Source organism: Eretmochelys imbricata, chromosome 2, assembly GCF_965152235.1.
Source record: "Eretmochelys imbricata isolate rEreImb1 chromosome 2, rEreImb1.hap1, whole genome shotgun sequence".
Lineage (NCBI taxonomy): Eukaryota > Metazoa > Chordata > Testudines > Cheloniidae > Eretmochelys > Eretmochelys imbricata.
The window spans coordinates 155,053,509-155,071,781 of NC_135573.1; the positions used below are offsets into that span (position 1 = coordinate 155,053,509).

Here is an 18,273-nt window from a genome sequence, read left to right on the forward strand (position 1 = left end):
GTGATCCCCAGATCAAACGTGTTTCATCTACCTAAGCAGTAAGCAACTTGGGGCAGCCACAGTCTAGCGCCTAGCAGAGAGGGATCCTAGGCTCTATTGCAATACAAATAGTAAGTAAAAACATTTTTTTGCAGATTCAACATGGGATCTGAGTCAAGCTGGATTCTTTCCATCTTCTGCACTCTTGCTGGTAACAGATTGTTACATGTGTGCAGCTCCAGTGCCCTCCGTCTCTATTCTCCATTCCCCATCTGGAATAACTCTTGCCTTCAGTGGCTCTGCACAGGTGTAACTGATTAGAACGTAACAAGCAATTCTGTAGCTGATGCACAAGGAGGAACAGAATCCAGCTCACTTTGTGACTTGTGCTGGCTCTGCAGGAGGTAGGAGTAAAAAGAAGAACAACGTGTTTTTATCACTGCAATGGGCAGCCAGGGGAGTGAATGCGCTCAGCACACAGATCTAGGGAGGAAGAAGATTCAATTTTTACGCAGCACTTTTCAGCATAGAACAGTGGTGGGAAAGGCATTTTGGGGAGCAGGAATGGAAAGAGGGCCACGGTAATTAAAAATGAAGAGTAAAGATAAAAATCCCGCCCCCTTCCCCAATCCATCAATTACTCCCAAACACCGTCGGAAAAGTACATCTAAACATAACCTGTGAGTGTGCAGAGTGTATGGCTTCTAGCTGTGGACCATTAAGAGCTGGTGTACAAATGTGACCTAATTGAAAAGGGACAAGCAGCCTGCATCCCCAGCGAGGGTGTGGAGTAATCAGTTCTTGGTAACACTGGCTGTGCTGTGCGGCAATGAGGCTGAAGGCAGAGGGCTGCTTTTCAGAATGCCAGAGGAATTCACCCATAACCTACTTGCTACTAGAGTGTGACTCAGTAGTAGAAAGAAAAAAGAAAGTGCTTTCACCTTCACCACCTGTGTAACTGTCTCCCCCCACCCGAACACTTCCCCTCAACGTATAACATCACAGCGACAGGGATTTTAAAAATGCTTTTCTGCAGGAAGGTACCAGCCAAGCATCCCTGGGAGTTGGTTCACAGATATGACATCGTGAAAAAGGTCTAACCAGCAAGCCAGAGTGTATCTGGGCAGTATGGTCAGATGTGGGTATCTGTGTCCATGAGCACATGTATGCAATTGTACTTGTCTACGGTAATTTATGTTCACAAATTCTCAGTGTGTGTAGAAATGTCCTATCTGTGCTTTCCACATGGTCACCAGATACTGTGCTGATAAATTAAGTATGCACAAATATGTGTATACAAATGCACACAGGTGAGTTTAAACATCTCTCCTTCTCTCTAAACTGCCACCATGTAATAGGGTTTTTCCTACTCACATTTGTTTGAGCATATCTTGTTAAACAAACAAGTTAATATAAAAGAAAAAAATAAAAAATAATACTCAAAAGTCCAAAAGGAGTGACAGAACACAGAACCCCAGCTCTCTGGGTGCTAGCTGTCTAGGCACAATGATACCTTAGACTGGATGTTCACTTGGTTACCTCATTTTTTGGTTTTATTATTATTACTATAGTTTTGTTTCCCCCATTTTCCTTTCATACTCAAGCCATCTAAAACTAACTATAACATTTTAAATTCCAGCAATGCTTCCAAAGCTTCACTAAGGCAGCACCCTTACCTGAGATCATGTGCACATCAGAAAGCTTATGCTTTGAAGAAGGTCTTGCTGGATGGCAAACTTTTCCTTCTTGAGAACGACCTTTAAGAAACAAACATGCATACTTTTACAAATTCACACCCGGGTGTGCTTATGTACAGTTATAGACCATTTCAATGTCAACTACAGCACTCTCTTAATTTTAAACACAAAGACTTACATTAAAATAATCTTATCATAAAGAGTCTCATAAAACATTTATGATGGAAAATTGTTAGGGCTGTCAATCGATTAAAAATGTATCTTGCGATTACTCACACTGTTAAATAATAGAATACCATTCATTTAAATATTTTTGGATGTTTTCTACATTTTCAAATATATTGATTTCAATTACAACACAGAATACGAAGTGTGCAGTGCTCACTTTATATTTATATTTTATTAAAAATATTTGCACTGTAAAAAACACAAGAAATAGTATTTTTCAATTCACCTAATACAAGTATTGTAGTGCAATCTCTTTATCATGAAAGTTGAACTTACAAATGTAGAATTATGTACAGAAAAATAACTGCATTCAAAAATAAAACAATGTAAAAGAGCCTACAAGTCCACTCAGTCCTACTTCTTGTTCAGCCAATCGCTCAGATAAACATGTTTGTTTACATTTACAGGAGATAATGCTGCCTGCTTCTTGTTTACAATATAACCTGAAAATGAGAACAGGCATTTGCATGGCACTGTTGTAGCCAGTGTTGCGAGATATTTACATGCCAGATGCGCTAAAGATTCCTATGTCCCTTCATGCTTCAACCACCGTTCCAGAGGACGTGCTTCCATGCCAATGACAGGATCTTCTCAATAATGATGCAAAGCAGTGCGGACTGACACATGTTCATTTTCATCATTTGAGTCAGATGCCACCAGCAGAAGATTGATTTTTTTTTTTTTGGTGGTGGTTCAGGTTCTGTAGTTTCCACATCGGAGTGTTGCTTTTTTAAGACTTCTGAAAGCATGTGTCACACCTCGTCCCTCTCAGATATTGGAGGGCCCTTCAGATTCTTAAACCTTGGGTCGAGTGCTGTAGCTATCTTTAGATATCTCACATAGGTACCTTCTTAATGTTTTGTCAAATCTGCAGAGGAAGTGTTCTTAAAAAGAACAATGCGCTGGGTCTTCATCCCAGATTGCTATAACATGAAATATATGGCAGAATGTGGGTAAAACAGAGCAGTCATATAATTCTCCCCCCAAGGAGCTCAGTCACAAATGTAATTAACGCATTATTTTTTTAACGAGCATCATCAGCATGGACGCATGTCCTCTGGAATGGTGGCCAAAGCATAAAGGGGCATACAAATGTTTAGCACATCTGGCACGTAAATACCTTGCAATGCCAGCTACGAAAGTGCTATGCAAACTCCTGTTCTCACTTTCAGGTGACACTGTAAATTAGAAGTGGGTAGCATTATCTCCTGTAAATGCAAACAAACTTGTTTGTCTTAGCAACTGGCTGAACACGAAGTAGGACTAAGTGGATTTGTAGGCTCTAAAGTTTTACATTGTTTTGTTTTTGAGTGTAGTTAATGTAACAGAAAAATCTACTTTTGTAAGCTGCACTTTCATGATAAAGGATTGCACGACAGTACTTGTATGAGGTGAATTGAAAAATACTATTTGTCATTTTTACAGTGCAAATATTTGTAATCAAACATAATAATATAAAGTGAGCATTGTACATTTTGTATTCTGTATTGTAATTGAAATCAATATATTTGAAAATGGAGAAAAACATCCAAAAATATATAATAAATTTCCATTGGTATTCTATTGTTTAACAGTGCAATTAAAACTGTGATTAATCGCGATTAACTAAAAAAAAAATTGTGATAAAAAAATTAATCGCGTGAGTTAACTGCTAGTAATCGACAGAGCTAAAAATTGTTAATATGATCCATAATGGAATTTCAAGTAACTTTTCGGTACATTCGGTAGTTTCTACACAAAATGTGGTTAAATAAGTATATTTCCTTTTCAAGTTTTCCACAGTGTTTGGTTGAATAATTATCAGAGTAAACCTGCGTTCAACTCAGTGTTAGAAATGCTGAGTATGTGTACTTTAAAAATGAGCAGATAAGTAATATCACCTCCCAATCACCACATTCACCCCAAATTCAGGTCTGGTGAAATAGAAATATGGGAGATGTCTGTCTGTCTGAGGGACACCTGTCCTGGAGTAATGATATGCAGTGACCCATACAGTTTTAAAGTTAAAAAATCAGGTTTAGAAATGATTTGCTTCTAAAAGTATCCAAACTGCTTCCCCCCCCCCACGACTTGGATTTATCTGTGTATTTAAAAAAAAAAAAAAAGGATTGCTAACTCTGGTGCTGCAAAGTCCTTAGTAACTTGGGAAGTATTAAATCTATAGCAGACTCCAAAATCTAGGAAAATTGAGAGTTATGAAAGCATCAGCAACGAAACACTTAAATTCTGAAACTTTAAATTGCCACAACAGAATTACCGTATATCTGCTTAAGGATGGATTGCTTGCTTGTTTTTATGGCCGAGTTGCTTTTATTTATAGATTTCAGGTTTTTACATGAAGACACTGATTTCAGAGGGCCATGGTTCAGCTGTTTCTTCCAAGCGACCTGGATGAAAAAAGCAGCTGTCTCTTGTCTCCATTTGTCTTCATCTTCTTTGCACTGCCGCTCAGCACTAAAAAGCTGAACCAACTTCTGTCTTAGCTGGTAACTGGAGAGAAGAGAAGAGCACTTGTTTTAGATGACCTGTTTTAACTTCAGTGTTTTACATGGATCAGTTCACATGGTGGATTACATGAGTAACTGGGAAAACAAAATTCCCACTGATGTGACAACTCATTTGGATGAGGAATGTTTGCTTACCAGACAGAATAAGACCTGGGTTCAATTCCAGATGTGACCATTAATTTCACACAATTACTAAAGCAGACAACGACCATGGGTATCAAAAGTTACGCTGGAATTTCAAACTATCTGCAGCCAAACTAATAAATAATGTACCAAAAAATCACCCAAAGTGAGGACAATATTAAGAACAAAACTACGTGTGGTGTAATCTATCAATAATACTACCTCTGTGTTCATTGCATTCACAACTGAATGTAGTGGCATAAACTTTTCTGGTGCATTCTCATGCATATTTGCAAATTAGGGACACAGTATAGGGGAAGATACTGGCTGAGTCTATTTCCTCTTTCTACGCAGAACTTGAGAAGCTCTAAGGCCTGATTCTTCACTGCCTTGCAGCTTGTGCCATCATTTATACCTGAGCAATGTGGATGTAAAATGCTACCAACCAGAATAACAGTATTATGCACCCAGAGTTCTTCGTACTTCTGAAGGACTCTCAGTCCCTTCCCTGGTTTCTCCAATCTCTTAGTTCTCCCTAAATGTTTCACTCCATCTTTCTTCCAGTCTCTCTCCTAGCCTTACCACTGCAGCTGTGATGTGTCATTGACAGTTCACAAACATCCCTTCATATCCTCAGGACGAGGTCTAAGTCCCTCCCCTTCATTTGGCTAATAACACTTGCACAGAAGAGCTACATTTTTCCTTGCCTCAGATGTTAGTAGTCTGCGCTGTACTTGCATTTTATACTAGAGAATAAACTGACTGGCCCAAGAATCCACTCTAAATCTTCCTGCTATGACTTTTCCCCAGGTTAACAGTAACTTATTAATTATGACGGCATTTGATGCTATGGGATATAAGATGATGTCATTGGTGTTTGGCTGCTCTTCTGAAGTGAGTCAGTGAAATCCGTCTAGTTTCCACACCCCCATGAATCACTATCACACCTGTTGTTCATTGAGATCCATGCTGGAAGCCTCCACAGTGAAGAAAAGGAAGGAACGGATGCGAATGAACACAAATCCCATCTCACCTGGGAAGTAACGGCAGCCTTACACTGCTGCTGCCCAGGCTGTACCAGCTCTTTGACAATTGGTTTCTAGCACCTTTTACAACAAGATCGAAAGTAAAACAAACTAATGCAACAGAACCAGAAGCAAAATCATCACCGGAATGTGCTATAAGCCATCGTACTAGAAGGCGCATGAGACAGTGGACTGGATGGCTCAAGTGATTGTTAATGAGATCTAGAGTCTTTTACCGCTACAACAGGTTGTCTATTCAAGTCCAGGTGACCAAAAGTTACCAGCAGCTGTGCTTTTTCAGTGGCCTGTGTGAAATGAGCTGGTGCTCTCAGGTATGCCTATCACAAAACCCACTACCATCCCTACCCATGGCTGAAGCGGAGGCACAAAGGACTGAATATACATGAAATTGGAACTACCCTCTCTTCCTCTGTGAGGTTGCCCGCCCATGCCAGATTGGTTTTGCAAATAGACACCACAAGTTTACAGGGCTGTTATTCTGACACTTTTCACAAGTTCTACATTCATTTAAAAAAAGCTGAGAGAGAGCTGATGAAAAGCAAAGGCTAGTACCGACATGAGGATTTAACTAATCAAAACAGAGCAACACTATAATGGTTAAGTCAAGAAGCAAGTAAACAAACATTTCTGTGGATTTGTTGCAGGCCTTCTTCCAGAGACAAGGAAGTGTTATCCATGTATGTGTTAAGTAACCTGAGCTTAGTCATAACAGTAGGCCATTACAGGAAAAAACCTGTACACTGCTGGATAACTAATGACTGTTGCTATTAATTTAGTCTACAAAATGTATGTAAAGACAAATGCAGAAAAAAACACTGGGTAACCGTTTAATAGCTGAGTGGAAAGGAATGTTAAACTGTACTCCGTGTTCGACAATTACTCCTGTAATAAGTGCTGCAGGTATTTACTGATATATAAATCAAATGGTCACATGGACATTATATCCCATCATTGCCATCAAAGATCTCAGAGAACCTTCTGGTAGTTTTTGGAGACACACAAATATTGCAGGGAACCAAAGGGGAGGGGAACCTATGTAGCTGTGCTTCAGCTTATGTGCAAATATTCCACAAAAATGTGTCTATCTGGTTCTGAGGCAAAAAAGAAGGGAAGCAGGGGGTTAAATTTTAAAAAAAAACCCACAGAGTGCTGCGCTAACAAAAATTCAAAGCTCAGTCAGCACACTAGGTGCATATACCATGACTCTGAAGTGTATGTGTAGCAGGAATGAAAATGCTAGCAGTCTGTGCTCAGGTTTTTGGGTAAGGAGGCTTTGAACTTAAGAAAGTTGTAAGTAAAGTTAAAGATTTGTGTGAAAATAACAGACTGAAGTGCCTGATGCCAGCTGGAGATTTACAGTGACAGCAACCAAAAGATTTCCAGCTTTTGTCAATTCATTGTGGGCCCAAGAGAGTGCCACCAGCTTCAATGCACCAGACAAGGGAGCGAGGCGGACACAGGAACTGCAAGCCTCGGTGAGCAGGATAAGCAATTAACCTTTGGCAGGCCAGATGCCTTAAGAAACGCTTTTGGGGACTAAATTTGTGAAGTTTGTGGACTGTGGGAATTGAAACATTTTTCTGGAAAAGGGAAATTTAACGCGCATCACAGAAATATAAGTTACTAGCATGATGTCAGTCCAGAATGCTGAAGGGATGAGCTTGGTTGTATCTCAAACTGTTTTACATTTTCAATAAATATGGTAAATTGACTCTGCAAAACTTACAGTGAGAGTCAAGTCTATTTAATCTCCTAGTTTAGTGGTTGGTGGAGTCAAAGAACTCAGGTACATACTGTCATATAGCTTCATTAAAGTAAGTCCATACCTTTCTTGACAGGTTTCAGAGGGGTAGCCATGTTAGTCTGTATCAGCAAAAACAACGAGGAGTCCTTGTGGCACCTTAGAGACTAATGAATTTATTTGGGCCCAAATAAATTTGTTAGTCTCTAAGGTGCCACAAGGACTCCTCGTTGTTTTTACCTTTCCGGACACTCTTTACAGGCACACAAATCTTTTACATAAAGTGGAGGGCTACAGAAATAGTGCACTAATCACAAAAGCACACTCCACAGTCATTCTGCACTTGCTTAGCCTGTTGTTGAACTGCTCCTTGCTGCTGTCAATTTGCCCTGTGTATGGCTTCATAAGCCAGGGCACTAAGGGATAGGTGGGGTCTCGCAGGATCACAATCGGCATTTCGACTTCCCGTACAGTGATCTTCTGCTTTGGGAAGAAAGTCCCTGCTTGAACAGGCCAGTGTTCTGAAAGATGCATGCATCATGCACCTTTCTGGACCAGCCTGAGTTAATGTCTGTGAAACGCCCACGGTGATCCACAAGCCATTGAAAGACGGCATCAAATGTGGACGGAAGAACAGGGGTTGCTGGGATGCGAAGCAATGCATCACGGGGCACTGGGACTGGACCTCCTCCACCTTCCCACAAGCCTTAGCAGCAAAAGAGGAAGAGGTGCTCTGTGGGATAGCTGCCCAGAATGCACCACTCCAAATAGCGCTGCAAGTGCCCCAAGTGTGAACATGCTCTTGCACAGGCAGCTGTCAGTGTGAACACACAATAGTGGTTTCCCTTCTGCGCTCTCTGAGCGGCACTGTAACTGCCAGAGCTGTACCTTTGCCAGTATAGAGGTGTGCTGAGACTGAGGGAAAGGATTTCAGCTAGTCAGACTGCTGGAGCATGGGGTGAGAGAGACTTTTGCTTTGAATTTACTGAGCTTGTTAATTAGTTATTAGCTGGGTTTCACCTTTTATTTTATTTTAATTCTTACTTGTATGCTTCATTACTTGTAATCAATTAAAATCTTTTATTTTCTGCAGTTAATAAACTTGTTTTATTGTTTCATCTAAACCAGTGTGTTTGGATTGCTTCATTTAGAATAACAGGTTTTGTGCATATCATTTTCTATTAATAAAATAATGGACTTTATATGAGCTTGTGTTGTCCAGGAGAGGGCTGGGCAGTACAAGACGCACCTTTCTGATGGAAGTCTGGGACTGGGAATTTGCTGGTGTTGCTCTGCAGTGTAATTCAAGAGTGGCTGGCCACAGTACTCAGACCTTATAGCTGGGAGTAATTTACATGCTGGAGGCTGTGTGTGAGCAGACCAGGAGTGGTTGGTCTCACAGTGAAGCCGTGTAAAAGGCTGGAGAATTGAGGGGACTGTTCAATAGTCCAGATTATGTCCTGGGTAATGTCTAGAGCCCTACCAAGTTCACTGTCCATTTTGGTCAATTTTACCATCATAGGATTTTAAAAATCATAAATTTCATGATTTCAGAATTTTAAATCTGAAATTTCATGGAGTTGTAACTGTACGGTTCGCGGCTCAAAAAGGGGGGGTTGCAAGATTATTGTGGAAGTTCATGGTATTGCCACCCTTACTTCTGTGCTGCTGCAGGCGGCAGCGCTGCCTTCATAGCGGGATGGCCGGAGAGCAGCAGCTGCTGGCCGGGAGCCCAGCTCTGAAGGCAGCACCACCAGCAGCAGCAGCACAGAAGTAAGGATGGCCTGGTACAGTATTGCCGTCCTTGCTTCTGTGCTGCTGCCTTCAGAGCTGGGCCCTTGGCCAGCAACCGCCATCCTCTGGCCACCCATTGCCACTCTTACTTCTGCGCTGCTGCTGGGGTGCTGCCTTTGGAGCTGGGGTGCCTGGCCAGCATCCGCAGCCTTTCGGCCACCCACTCTAAAGGCAGGGCAGAAGTAAGGGTGGCAATGCCACGACCTGCTACAATAACCTTGCAATCTCCCCAATGGCCCCTTTTTGGGTCGGGGTCCCGCAGTTTGAGAAATGCTGGTCTTCCCTGTAAAATCTGTATAGTACAGGGTAAAAGTACACAAAAGACCAGATTTTATGGTGAAGAACAGATTTCACAGTCTGTGATGCATTTTTCATGGCCATGAATTTGGTAGGACCCTAGTAATGTCACATGCAGGGACCGGGAGTGTATTTTTTTTTCCATTGAGTACTTTTTCTATTATTAATTATTAGTGACTTTTATCCCATATTGCTTTACATACTACTGAATATATAAGTATAACTTTCCCAAATATTATACAAACTATATACAGGGATCAGTACATCTACATCTTGGGGGAAACATGCTGACTTTTTGATGCACCATCCTAGAACAGAAAGTGACATATAACATTCAATCAAAACTTCAGCAAGAATTTAGATAGTAGGCAATGTAATTACCCAAGTTGGAATTTGCTTCAGGCCTCAGGTTTTATATTCCAATTTTTCTGAAAATTGCCATGGGATCCTTGCTCATCAAAAATGGTCAGAACCTACTTTTTGTGTATTAAATAAAAGAAAGCATTTCCAGCAGCACGGTGCCCCCTAAAACCTTGTTGGGACATTGATTCAGTACTAAGTGGAAGAAGTGCTCCCTATTGAATCAACACAATACTACCACATACTTTCAGCTGTGTTGTCCTTGATGTCTCCTATCCCAGTAGTGAGCCACCCCAACTCTGTTTAGCTTGTGATAGGTCATAGGGGCACAGCCCACACAGGACACCTTGCAGATCAAATTTTTTTTCCTAAAACATTTAACTGTTGGTTCCGGCAAGGAAAAATAGGTCTAAGGATAGCTATTACCATCGCTGAGGCATTTATGAAATGCACTGTGGGAATTTTGGGGGTCACTGCTCTGAGCACCATAATAAGAAACTCTGGGTCATCCATCCTTTGTTATAAAAAAAAAGCACAATGTTTTACAAATAGATGAGGAGGAAAAATCTTAGTGGGAGCTACTGCAGAATCCCCGTGGCACAACAAGAAGAGCTAAGGGCAGACAGTGTAGATAGGGTTGGGAAATGAAATGATTCTTTGTCTCACCATTCACCAGACCGAGTAAAGGAAACATGCCAGAAACAGTCAAAGTTTTCTGGAAACAGAAGATGACAAATATATGAACATAAGGGAGACATCACAAAGAAAATGAGAAAAATTAGAGAGAAATCCCAGCATTAATTAAAAACACCACAGAGCAGGCCTGGAACCTCTCTCTGCAATAGGAGTGTACCCAGAGAAGGTAAAGTGACTCTCATATTCCAACAGCAATTTAACTGGAAATATACAATCCTATAAATCTAACCGTGTATTGAAAAGATTTCAGGGGCATTAACAAGAGGCAGAACAGGAGCACAGATACAGACTGGTTAGAGTGAGTGTGACTGTTGAAATGGTCATATTTGAAGGTTAGGAATATAAGAATTGCCAGATCAGACCATGGCCCATCTGTTCTGTATCTTGTCTGTAGTAGCGGCCAGTAGCAGATGTTTCAGAGAAAGGTGAGAGCTCCTTATATTGCATCTAGTTAATCATACAATGTTACAGGTGAAACATCACTTCCCAACCTCTACCGGTAACAAGCTTGTTTGCCTTTGTATATTTTTCTTAGCTTGTTTACCTGCAAATTATTCATCTACCAAACGCTCCCTTAACACAAGCTTGTTCAATTGTCTCATGTGTTCTTGTTGCAGTGAATACCACAGATAGACTAGAGCAGGGGTAGTCAATTATTATTTGTCCAGGTCCAAATTTCTTGGTCAAGGTCCAGACCCCCATCCAGCTCCCCTCCCCTAACCACCCAACAGCCCCTCCCAAGCTCCCCGATTGCCTGCCAGCTCTCCACTTGCCCTGCTCAGAGAGTAGGGTAACCTTATTTCCATAAACTGAAAACAGGATGCATGGGGCTGGCCTGAACCACCCAGCATTGCTGTTTTCCCCCCACCAAATATTTCTGTGCCCCCAATTGAACCAAGCAGCAGAGATGGGGGCGGGGAGAAGAGAAACGGGTATGGGCTAGGATCTGGGCAGCAAAGCAGGGTGTGTGTGTGTGAGTACTTCTGAGTTCGGAGCCAGGAGGTGAAGCCATTGGACTATGATCCAGCTAGCCATGCAATGCCCCTTTGGGGGCTGGGAAAGCAGAGAGGCAGGAAGGGGACTCCGGGTAACAGGAGGGACCAAGGAGACTTCAGATAGCAACCCTGGGGAGAGCTGGGATGTGGCAGAAGCAGGTGACTGCAGGTGGACTGGGGAGGGAACAGGCCACTTGGGGCAGGGGGCTGGAAAGGGCTCCAAGGACTGACCTCAAAAGACAGGCCCATCCCTGTGCTGCTGCCAATGGTGCTGAGGTTGCACAAGCAGTCGCCCAGAGAGACACTGTGCCCCACATCCTAGCCCAGCTGCTGGCCCCCTGCCGTGGGGGGGGTCTCCGCTGGGAAACAGGCACGGCTCCAGCCCCGGCTCAGCTTCAGCCCATGCTAGGATCACCACCTTTGAAATGCAAAAAAACCCGGCGCTCCCCCCCACAAGTCAAGCCGATCACAATCCCAATCCCCAACCACAAGGCTACTCCGCAACTCTCCCCGCTTTATCAGCCACTTATAGTATCAAGAGAGAGAAAACATATAGATAAGATTGATAACATCGCACGTCTCCTCACTCTCATGTAACTCAAACCCTCTCTCACACACACGCAGTGCACTTCTGCACTGGTGGGCAGACAGCCACTGTATTTTCAACAATTTTGATCTATTATCGCTTAAACTGCAGAAGTGGGAACACTGCAGCATCTTTAGCTGGACACAGAAAGTTTTAACAGTAGCTATCCCAGTGTATTGTGACAAAAATGCAAATCTTTAGACCCACGTTAAAAAAAACCTGGCATATTAAATTATTTTTAGGGCCAGGCTGGATCAAATATCGGCCATGTGGAAGCTCTAGCCCATGTGATCACTGAAAAGTGTCTAGTGGTCCGGATTTGGCTCGCGGTCCTCTGCTGACTACCCCTGGATTAGAGACTCATATGCACTGCAGAGATTTCTCTATTGCATTATCCCCCGATGCTGTCTGGTGTGCTGCGGAAGGGAGAACAGAGCCAAAGCTCCACCCATTGCCCACAAATGGGGGATGCAGTGGTTCTGTGAAACCATTGCCACTCCCATGCTGTGAGCGGCAGTAACAGTAGCCAGTGCAAGATGGTAACGGGGTGTCTATGCTTCCTTACTAGCTTGCATGGCTACACAAGCTAGGCCACGATCTGTCCTGTAAGCCTTACTGTACAAAGCAGCATGCTCAGTCACCCTATCAGTTCAGGACTGCTCTCTCTCTCTCTCAACCCTTATCCACACTTCTGCATGATTAAGCCCAATGGGCGAAATAAATGTCCATCATACTGTAAATGTGGCCTGTATATCTATGTGATGCTGTATGATTGAAATATGACCATCTATATCATTAATATTGCCACTGTTAGACAACTGCAACAAATCTTGTACAAAGAATGTCATGTAAGGTGTCAATGGAAAAGTTATGATTTGCTAAATAAGATTATCCTAAATCCATGTATCATCACTGTATCTGAAGTTATGAATATTGCTCTATATATCTGTATCCCAAATGTGTTTGGTCCTGGGGTAACACCCACCTGGTAAAATCTACATTTGAGGGCCCACCAAAGGCAATTAACACTCACAGCGGGCCATAGAAGAAGCTCCTCATGCCTGTTGAGCATTCCTGTGGATGTCCCAGCCAGGCGGCTAATGACTAAGGCTCCGTGTTTGTCACAGAGATTGCAGAAATCACGGATTTCGTGACTTCCTGCGACCTCTGTGACTTCTGCAGGGGCTGGTGTGACTGACCGCAGAGCCGCCCAAGCCGCTGCCTTGGGGACAGCCACACTGGCCACTGCTGGAGTGGCTCTGCAGCCAGGTGCTCGGACGGTGCTGCAGCCAGCTGCTGCTCTGGCAGCCCCAGGTAGCTAGTCCCGGGGACTGGCCAAGCAGCAGCCGAAGTGGCTGGCCCTGGGGACCGCCGGAGCAGCAGCTGGCCCTTGGGCTTCCCCAACCCGTGGTGGCTGGAGCAACTGCTGGTCCTTTGGGGCCTCCCTTCCCGCCCTGGTGATGGCCGGATCAGCAACAGGTCCCCCAAGGGCTCTCCCCACCCCAGCAGCGGTCAGAGCAGCAGCGGGCCCACTGGGGCTTCCCTCTCACCCAAGTGGTGGTCAGAGCAGCAGTGGGTCCCCTGGAATTTCTGTCCCCCCTCACCAGCTGTCGGAGCAGCAGCAAGCCCCCAGGGCTCACCCCCCCGGCGGTGGCAGGAGCAGCCGTGGGCCCCCTGGGGCTCCCACCAGCAGATAGTGCTGCAGGCGCCACAGGGCTCCTCCCAAGGTGGTGGCAGGCGCGGCAGTGGTCCCTCTGCAGCTGGTGCAGCGGGCTCCCCCCTGGCAGGAGGCTTCCCCACTACGGTACTACCAGGTTATTTATGGTATAAGTCATGGACAGGTCATGGGCCATGATTTTTTGTTTCTTGCTTGTGACCTGTCCATGACTTTTACTAAAAATACTGGTGATTAAATCATAGCCTTAGTAATGGCTGCCCCTGTGAGTCATCAAAGCATGTAATGACATGTGATATGCTCATGTGACCCTGGACTCCATCTTGGGCCTCTACTTTTCCACAAACTGAGGCTGTGGGCTTTGTGTTTGAAACAGAAAATTTCCAGGCACTTGGGCAAAGGGTATAAAAGACACTGGAAACATCGCCATCTTGCCTCTTTCATGCTCTGATTCTCTGGACTATGGACTTACAACTAAAAGGAGCATTCTATGGACTGACGACCTTCCAATCTTTTGGAAGTTACCAGAGACTTTACAAGCCAGCAGTTTATTTAATCACTGCTACAAACCTGAAAAAGAACTGTGCAATGATTGTATGTATATGATCTATTAACCATTTTAACTCTCTTCTTCTTTTCTCTTATGAATAAACCTTTAGATTTCACTTACTAAAGGATTAGCGGCAGTGTGATTATTATATATTGACCTGGGTATGTGGCCGATCTCTTGAGATCAGAAGAACCCTTTTGTTTGATGAAACTGGCTTTCAGTAACCACTCATCATAAAGCCTAGTGTTTGAGTGGTGAAATAAAGGCTGGAATGCTTAAGAAGACTGCATTTCTGAATTCTTGTTAACTAGTGTGGTGAGACAGAAGTTTATTTTGGTTACTGGCTTGGTACATATTTAAGGATAGAATAACCACCAGTTTGGGGTGAGTCTGCCGTATTTCTCAGCAGTTTGTCAACGTGCCTCAGTGGTCACAGCTGAGAATGCCAAATTCAGGACAATCTATAAAACTTTTGTTTTATTTAATTTTAAAAGGAAATTAACACTTTTTAGAGTAAAGTATACAGAGACTTGGAAAGATTAGATGATCGGTATACGTTATCAATTATAGTTTTCTGTCTTCACACAAAAAATGAAGAAGTAACATTCCACTCAAAAATTTAGAAAGGAGGAATTAAAAATGTATGATATACTGCATTTGCAGATAATTGGCTTACTCTCTTTCTGTCAATTTTTAGAATTAGAAATTAAATATTAAGAAACATGATCAAATATTTTATTTCTGAATCTATTATTAATCTCAATTTTTTACAGTCATATGGGACAGATTCTGCCACATTTACTCCCACTGAATAGTACCTTACTCCATGAGTAATATTGTCAGTGACTTGGGATTCTACTGGTGCATTTAGCAAGGGTCTTCCACTAGGATCTGATGGGCATACACCACATAATAAGTTCTCTGCACGTGTGAGGATAAAACAGGGTTGTGGGGAGATCAAGCATTGGTAGACCTCAGTCCTTCCTGTCCTCCTTCTCCTCTATGTAACAATAATTCCCATTGAGTAGAGTTACAACTAGAGTTTCCAGTACTGGCTGCCAAGTACATCTAAGCTGCCAAACACCTTGCTATTTGGACCCTATTTAATAATCAGAGGTCAGTGTGGAATTGCACATGAGTTGGCAGGAGGTGGTGGTAGCAGAGATGGCAAAAATCTTTGCTAGATAAGTAGTTTAAACTGCTGCATGGGGGATAAATTTCGGGCCTTTGTTTTCTGTGAAGTAATAGCCATGTTCTAAACAAAATGTTTATATTTTAACTAGCTATTAAAAATCATTACTCTCCTTGCATTCTTTATGAACTGACTTAATGACTCCTGGCCAGTAGCACACATTTCTACTTATTTAGTGATAGAGAATTAAATCCCTGATTTATCACTATAAATGTTATAGGGAAAGGGACGAAATAGAGAAAGCAAGTTCCCAAAGAACTCTGATTGTGTTTTATCTCTCTGTATCTCTCTCTCCCCTATCTTCTGTAACAATCTTACCTTCTCCATGTCCTCTGAATAACAGTAGCAGCATAGTTCTTCTTCCGAAATAGCTCTTTTCTTGTTCTTTCCTTTTCTATTATCTGCATACGGATCTCTAATGGGATAAGTTCAATATTCATACTCTGACATGTGAGATGGGAACATAATTGATCATCTGCATTCTTGGACCCCGTTATATCTGTTTTTTCCAAGTTCAGACTATCATCAAAAATAGTGTGTGCAGCTGGATCACTTGGCACAGGTCTTGTAGTTCCTGCTTTGATAGACAGTAAAGTGCAGGTCTTTTTTGCTAATTCATTATTTGCCACATTGTTAATTTGTACTACAGCATGTGAACTGTCATTTCTGATGTTTACAAATCTCATTTTTGCACTTCCGGGTCTACTGGAGCCAGCTGGGGAACATCTCTCACTGTTTAACTCTTTATTTCTTGCTTTCAGCATGCGTGGTTTGCCTTTTGATAGAGTTTCACACTGCCTTGAATTCCTTGAGTTTCCATCAGTGCAGTTAATATTCTGCAAGCGCCCTATTGTTCCTTCACAATGGCTTCTGTTGCCAGCTATAGATTGACTTTGATCTGCTAATTTCTCCGCAGCACTGGCTGTGTTACAACAAGGGATGTGCTTTTCATTGCCATGTGCTAAGCCTTTCTCGCTTGCAGTCTGCTCCTTGTGCTTTTCACCATACCACTCTGTAGCCGCCACAACTTGATGGTTAGCTTCAACTTTGGCTCCGTCATTTTCTTTACCACAATGGAAATGGACACAAGCTGTCTTGCTTTTGGTGTGTTTTCTGGATAATTCTTTAGAGAGATAAATGAAAAATCAATGTTACAATCATTAATACTGCAAAAATGAGCTTATTTTTCTGATTCATTTTTTGCATAATAACCATTATGTGGCACACTGACATTTAGAAATATGGAAAAAGAAAGTGAATGAGCAGGAAGTATTAGAGGGGAAAAACATCCACGGAATAAAAGGAACCAAACTTCTTTATTTGGTTACTCTGTGAACATTTAATTGATTTCTCTTACGGACACAAAATTTGAATCAGATACCTAGACTACCTCTCACTGAGAAGTAATGTTCAACGGTTTTGATGTGTTGGCCTTCCTTGTGAAAATGGATTCAATGTATGGTAATGGAACACCCAATCCTATTTACACATCTGCTTGCTCCACTGAATAAAGTACAGCAGAGTACCACCACTCCTAGCATGTCTAAGAAGTTTTTGATGTAGTCATGATGTATTCTGTCATATAATGAAAATCCCGCTCTGTATACTTAGTGTAATTCCCTGCCACAGATATCCCAGACTGCTCTATGACGGGTTTCCCCCTGGGCCGCCACCTGGAACCGGAGTACCACTGAGCCCTCTGATCCACCAGCCTGGGCTCCCTTTCACACTGTGCTGCTGTGACAAGTTGCAAATAGCTCCAGCCTGCACTTTCACCAGCATTCACACAAGTAGGGACACAGCCAGTTGCAGTTACAGGCAGGCTATCTAACCACCAGTCTCCCAGCCTAGGACCCCAGAGCAGTACTGTCCTCCTGGCCTGGTCAAATCTGGCCAGTATATGGGTTTAATATCTGGTCCGCCTCGCCCTCAATGTGAAGAGGACCATGCACACTTGTGGTAACCAAGCTGAGAGTTCCCTCAGACACCTTAGTCAACAGCACACTGGTTTGTATTAAAACATAAAATAAGTTTAATACCTTCAAAAAGATAGATTTTAAGTGATTGTAAGTGATAGCAAACAGATCAAAGCAGATTACTGAGTAAATAAACAAAAACACAAACTGAGCTTAACATATTAGATAGGTTGGAGATGAATTAGCAAATTCTCACTCTGAGTGATAAACAGGCTGGCAGATTCTTAAGGCACAGCAAGCTGCCTTTGCTTTGCAGCTTGGGTTTCCCAGGTTTTAATACACAGGCTAGAAATCCCTTTAGCCTGGGACCATCACATCCCCCAGTTCAGCCTTTGTCCCTCAGGTGTTTCCAGGTGAGTTGTTGTAGGGAGAGTGAGGTACCATCATGATGTCATTTTCCCCTTTTATATCTTCTTCCCACTTGCTGGAAAGCTCTTTTGCTGTGACCTGGGTCAAACAGTTCCCATTGTGTAGAGCTATATATGAGAGGTTTCTATTGTACACAGTTCCTGGGGTAACCCTTGTGCTTATGTGCATTTCCTCAATAAGACATTAATATTGTTTGGCCTTTTTACTGTTGTACCTGAAAGGCTGTTTGTGGGTGTTTTCAACTTCACAACATCAATCCAATGAGATATTAATGTCTCGGAGACCAAGACTTTTAGAATGATACCTCATCAGGCATACTTTGTACAAAACATATCCTAATTACATGACAGTGGTGAATACTGGGGTGCCAGGGTGAAACACACTCAATTTCTAGATCCCTGTTCCAACATCCTAAATCAAACTACAAAAGTCCCAATTTTCCTCTGCTGTAAATTTTCTCTT

At 42.6% G+C, this 18,273-nt stretch overlaps 1 protein-coding gene across 3 annotated transcripts in view; it reads right to left on the bottom strand.

Moving 5' to 3' along the window:
* The window catches only part of INVS (inversin), a 215,232-nt gene that overhangs the window by 4,703 nt on the left and 192,256 nt on the right, over nucleotides 1–18,273 (bottom strand). For all 3 annotated transcript variants that reach the window (XM_077810860.1, XM_077810858.1, XM_077810859.1), the window contains exons 14-16: nucleotides 15,785–16,589; nucleotides 4,162–4,394; nucleotides 1,656–1,736 (exon numbers count right to left, since the gene is read on the bottom strand). In XM_077810860.1, coding sequence (XP_077666986.1) covers nucleotides 1,656–1,736; nucleotides 4,162–4,394; nucleotides 15,785–16,589 — 1,119 coding nt within the window. The remainder of the gene's footprint in view (nucleotides 1–1,655; nucleotides 1,737–4,161; nucleotides 4,395–15,784; nucleotides 16,590–18,273) is intronic.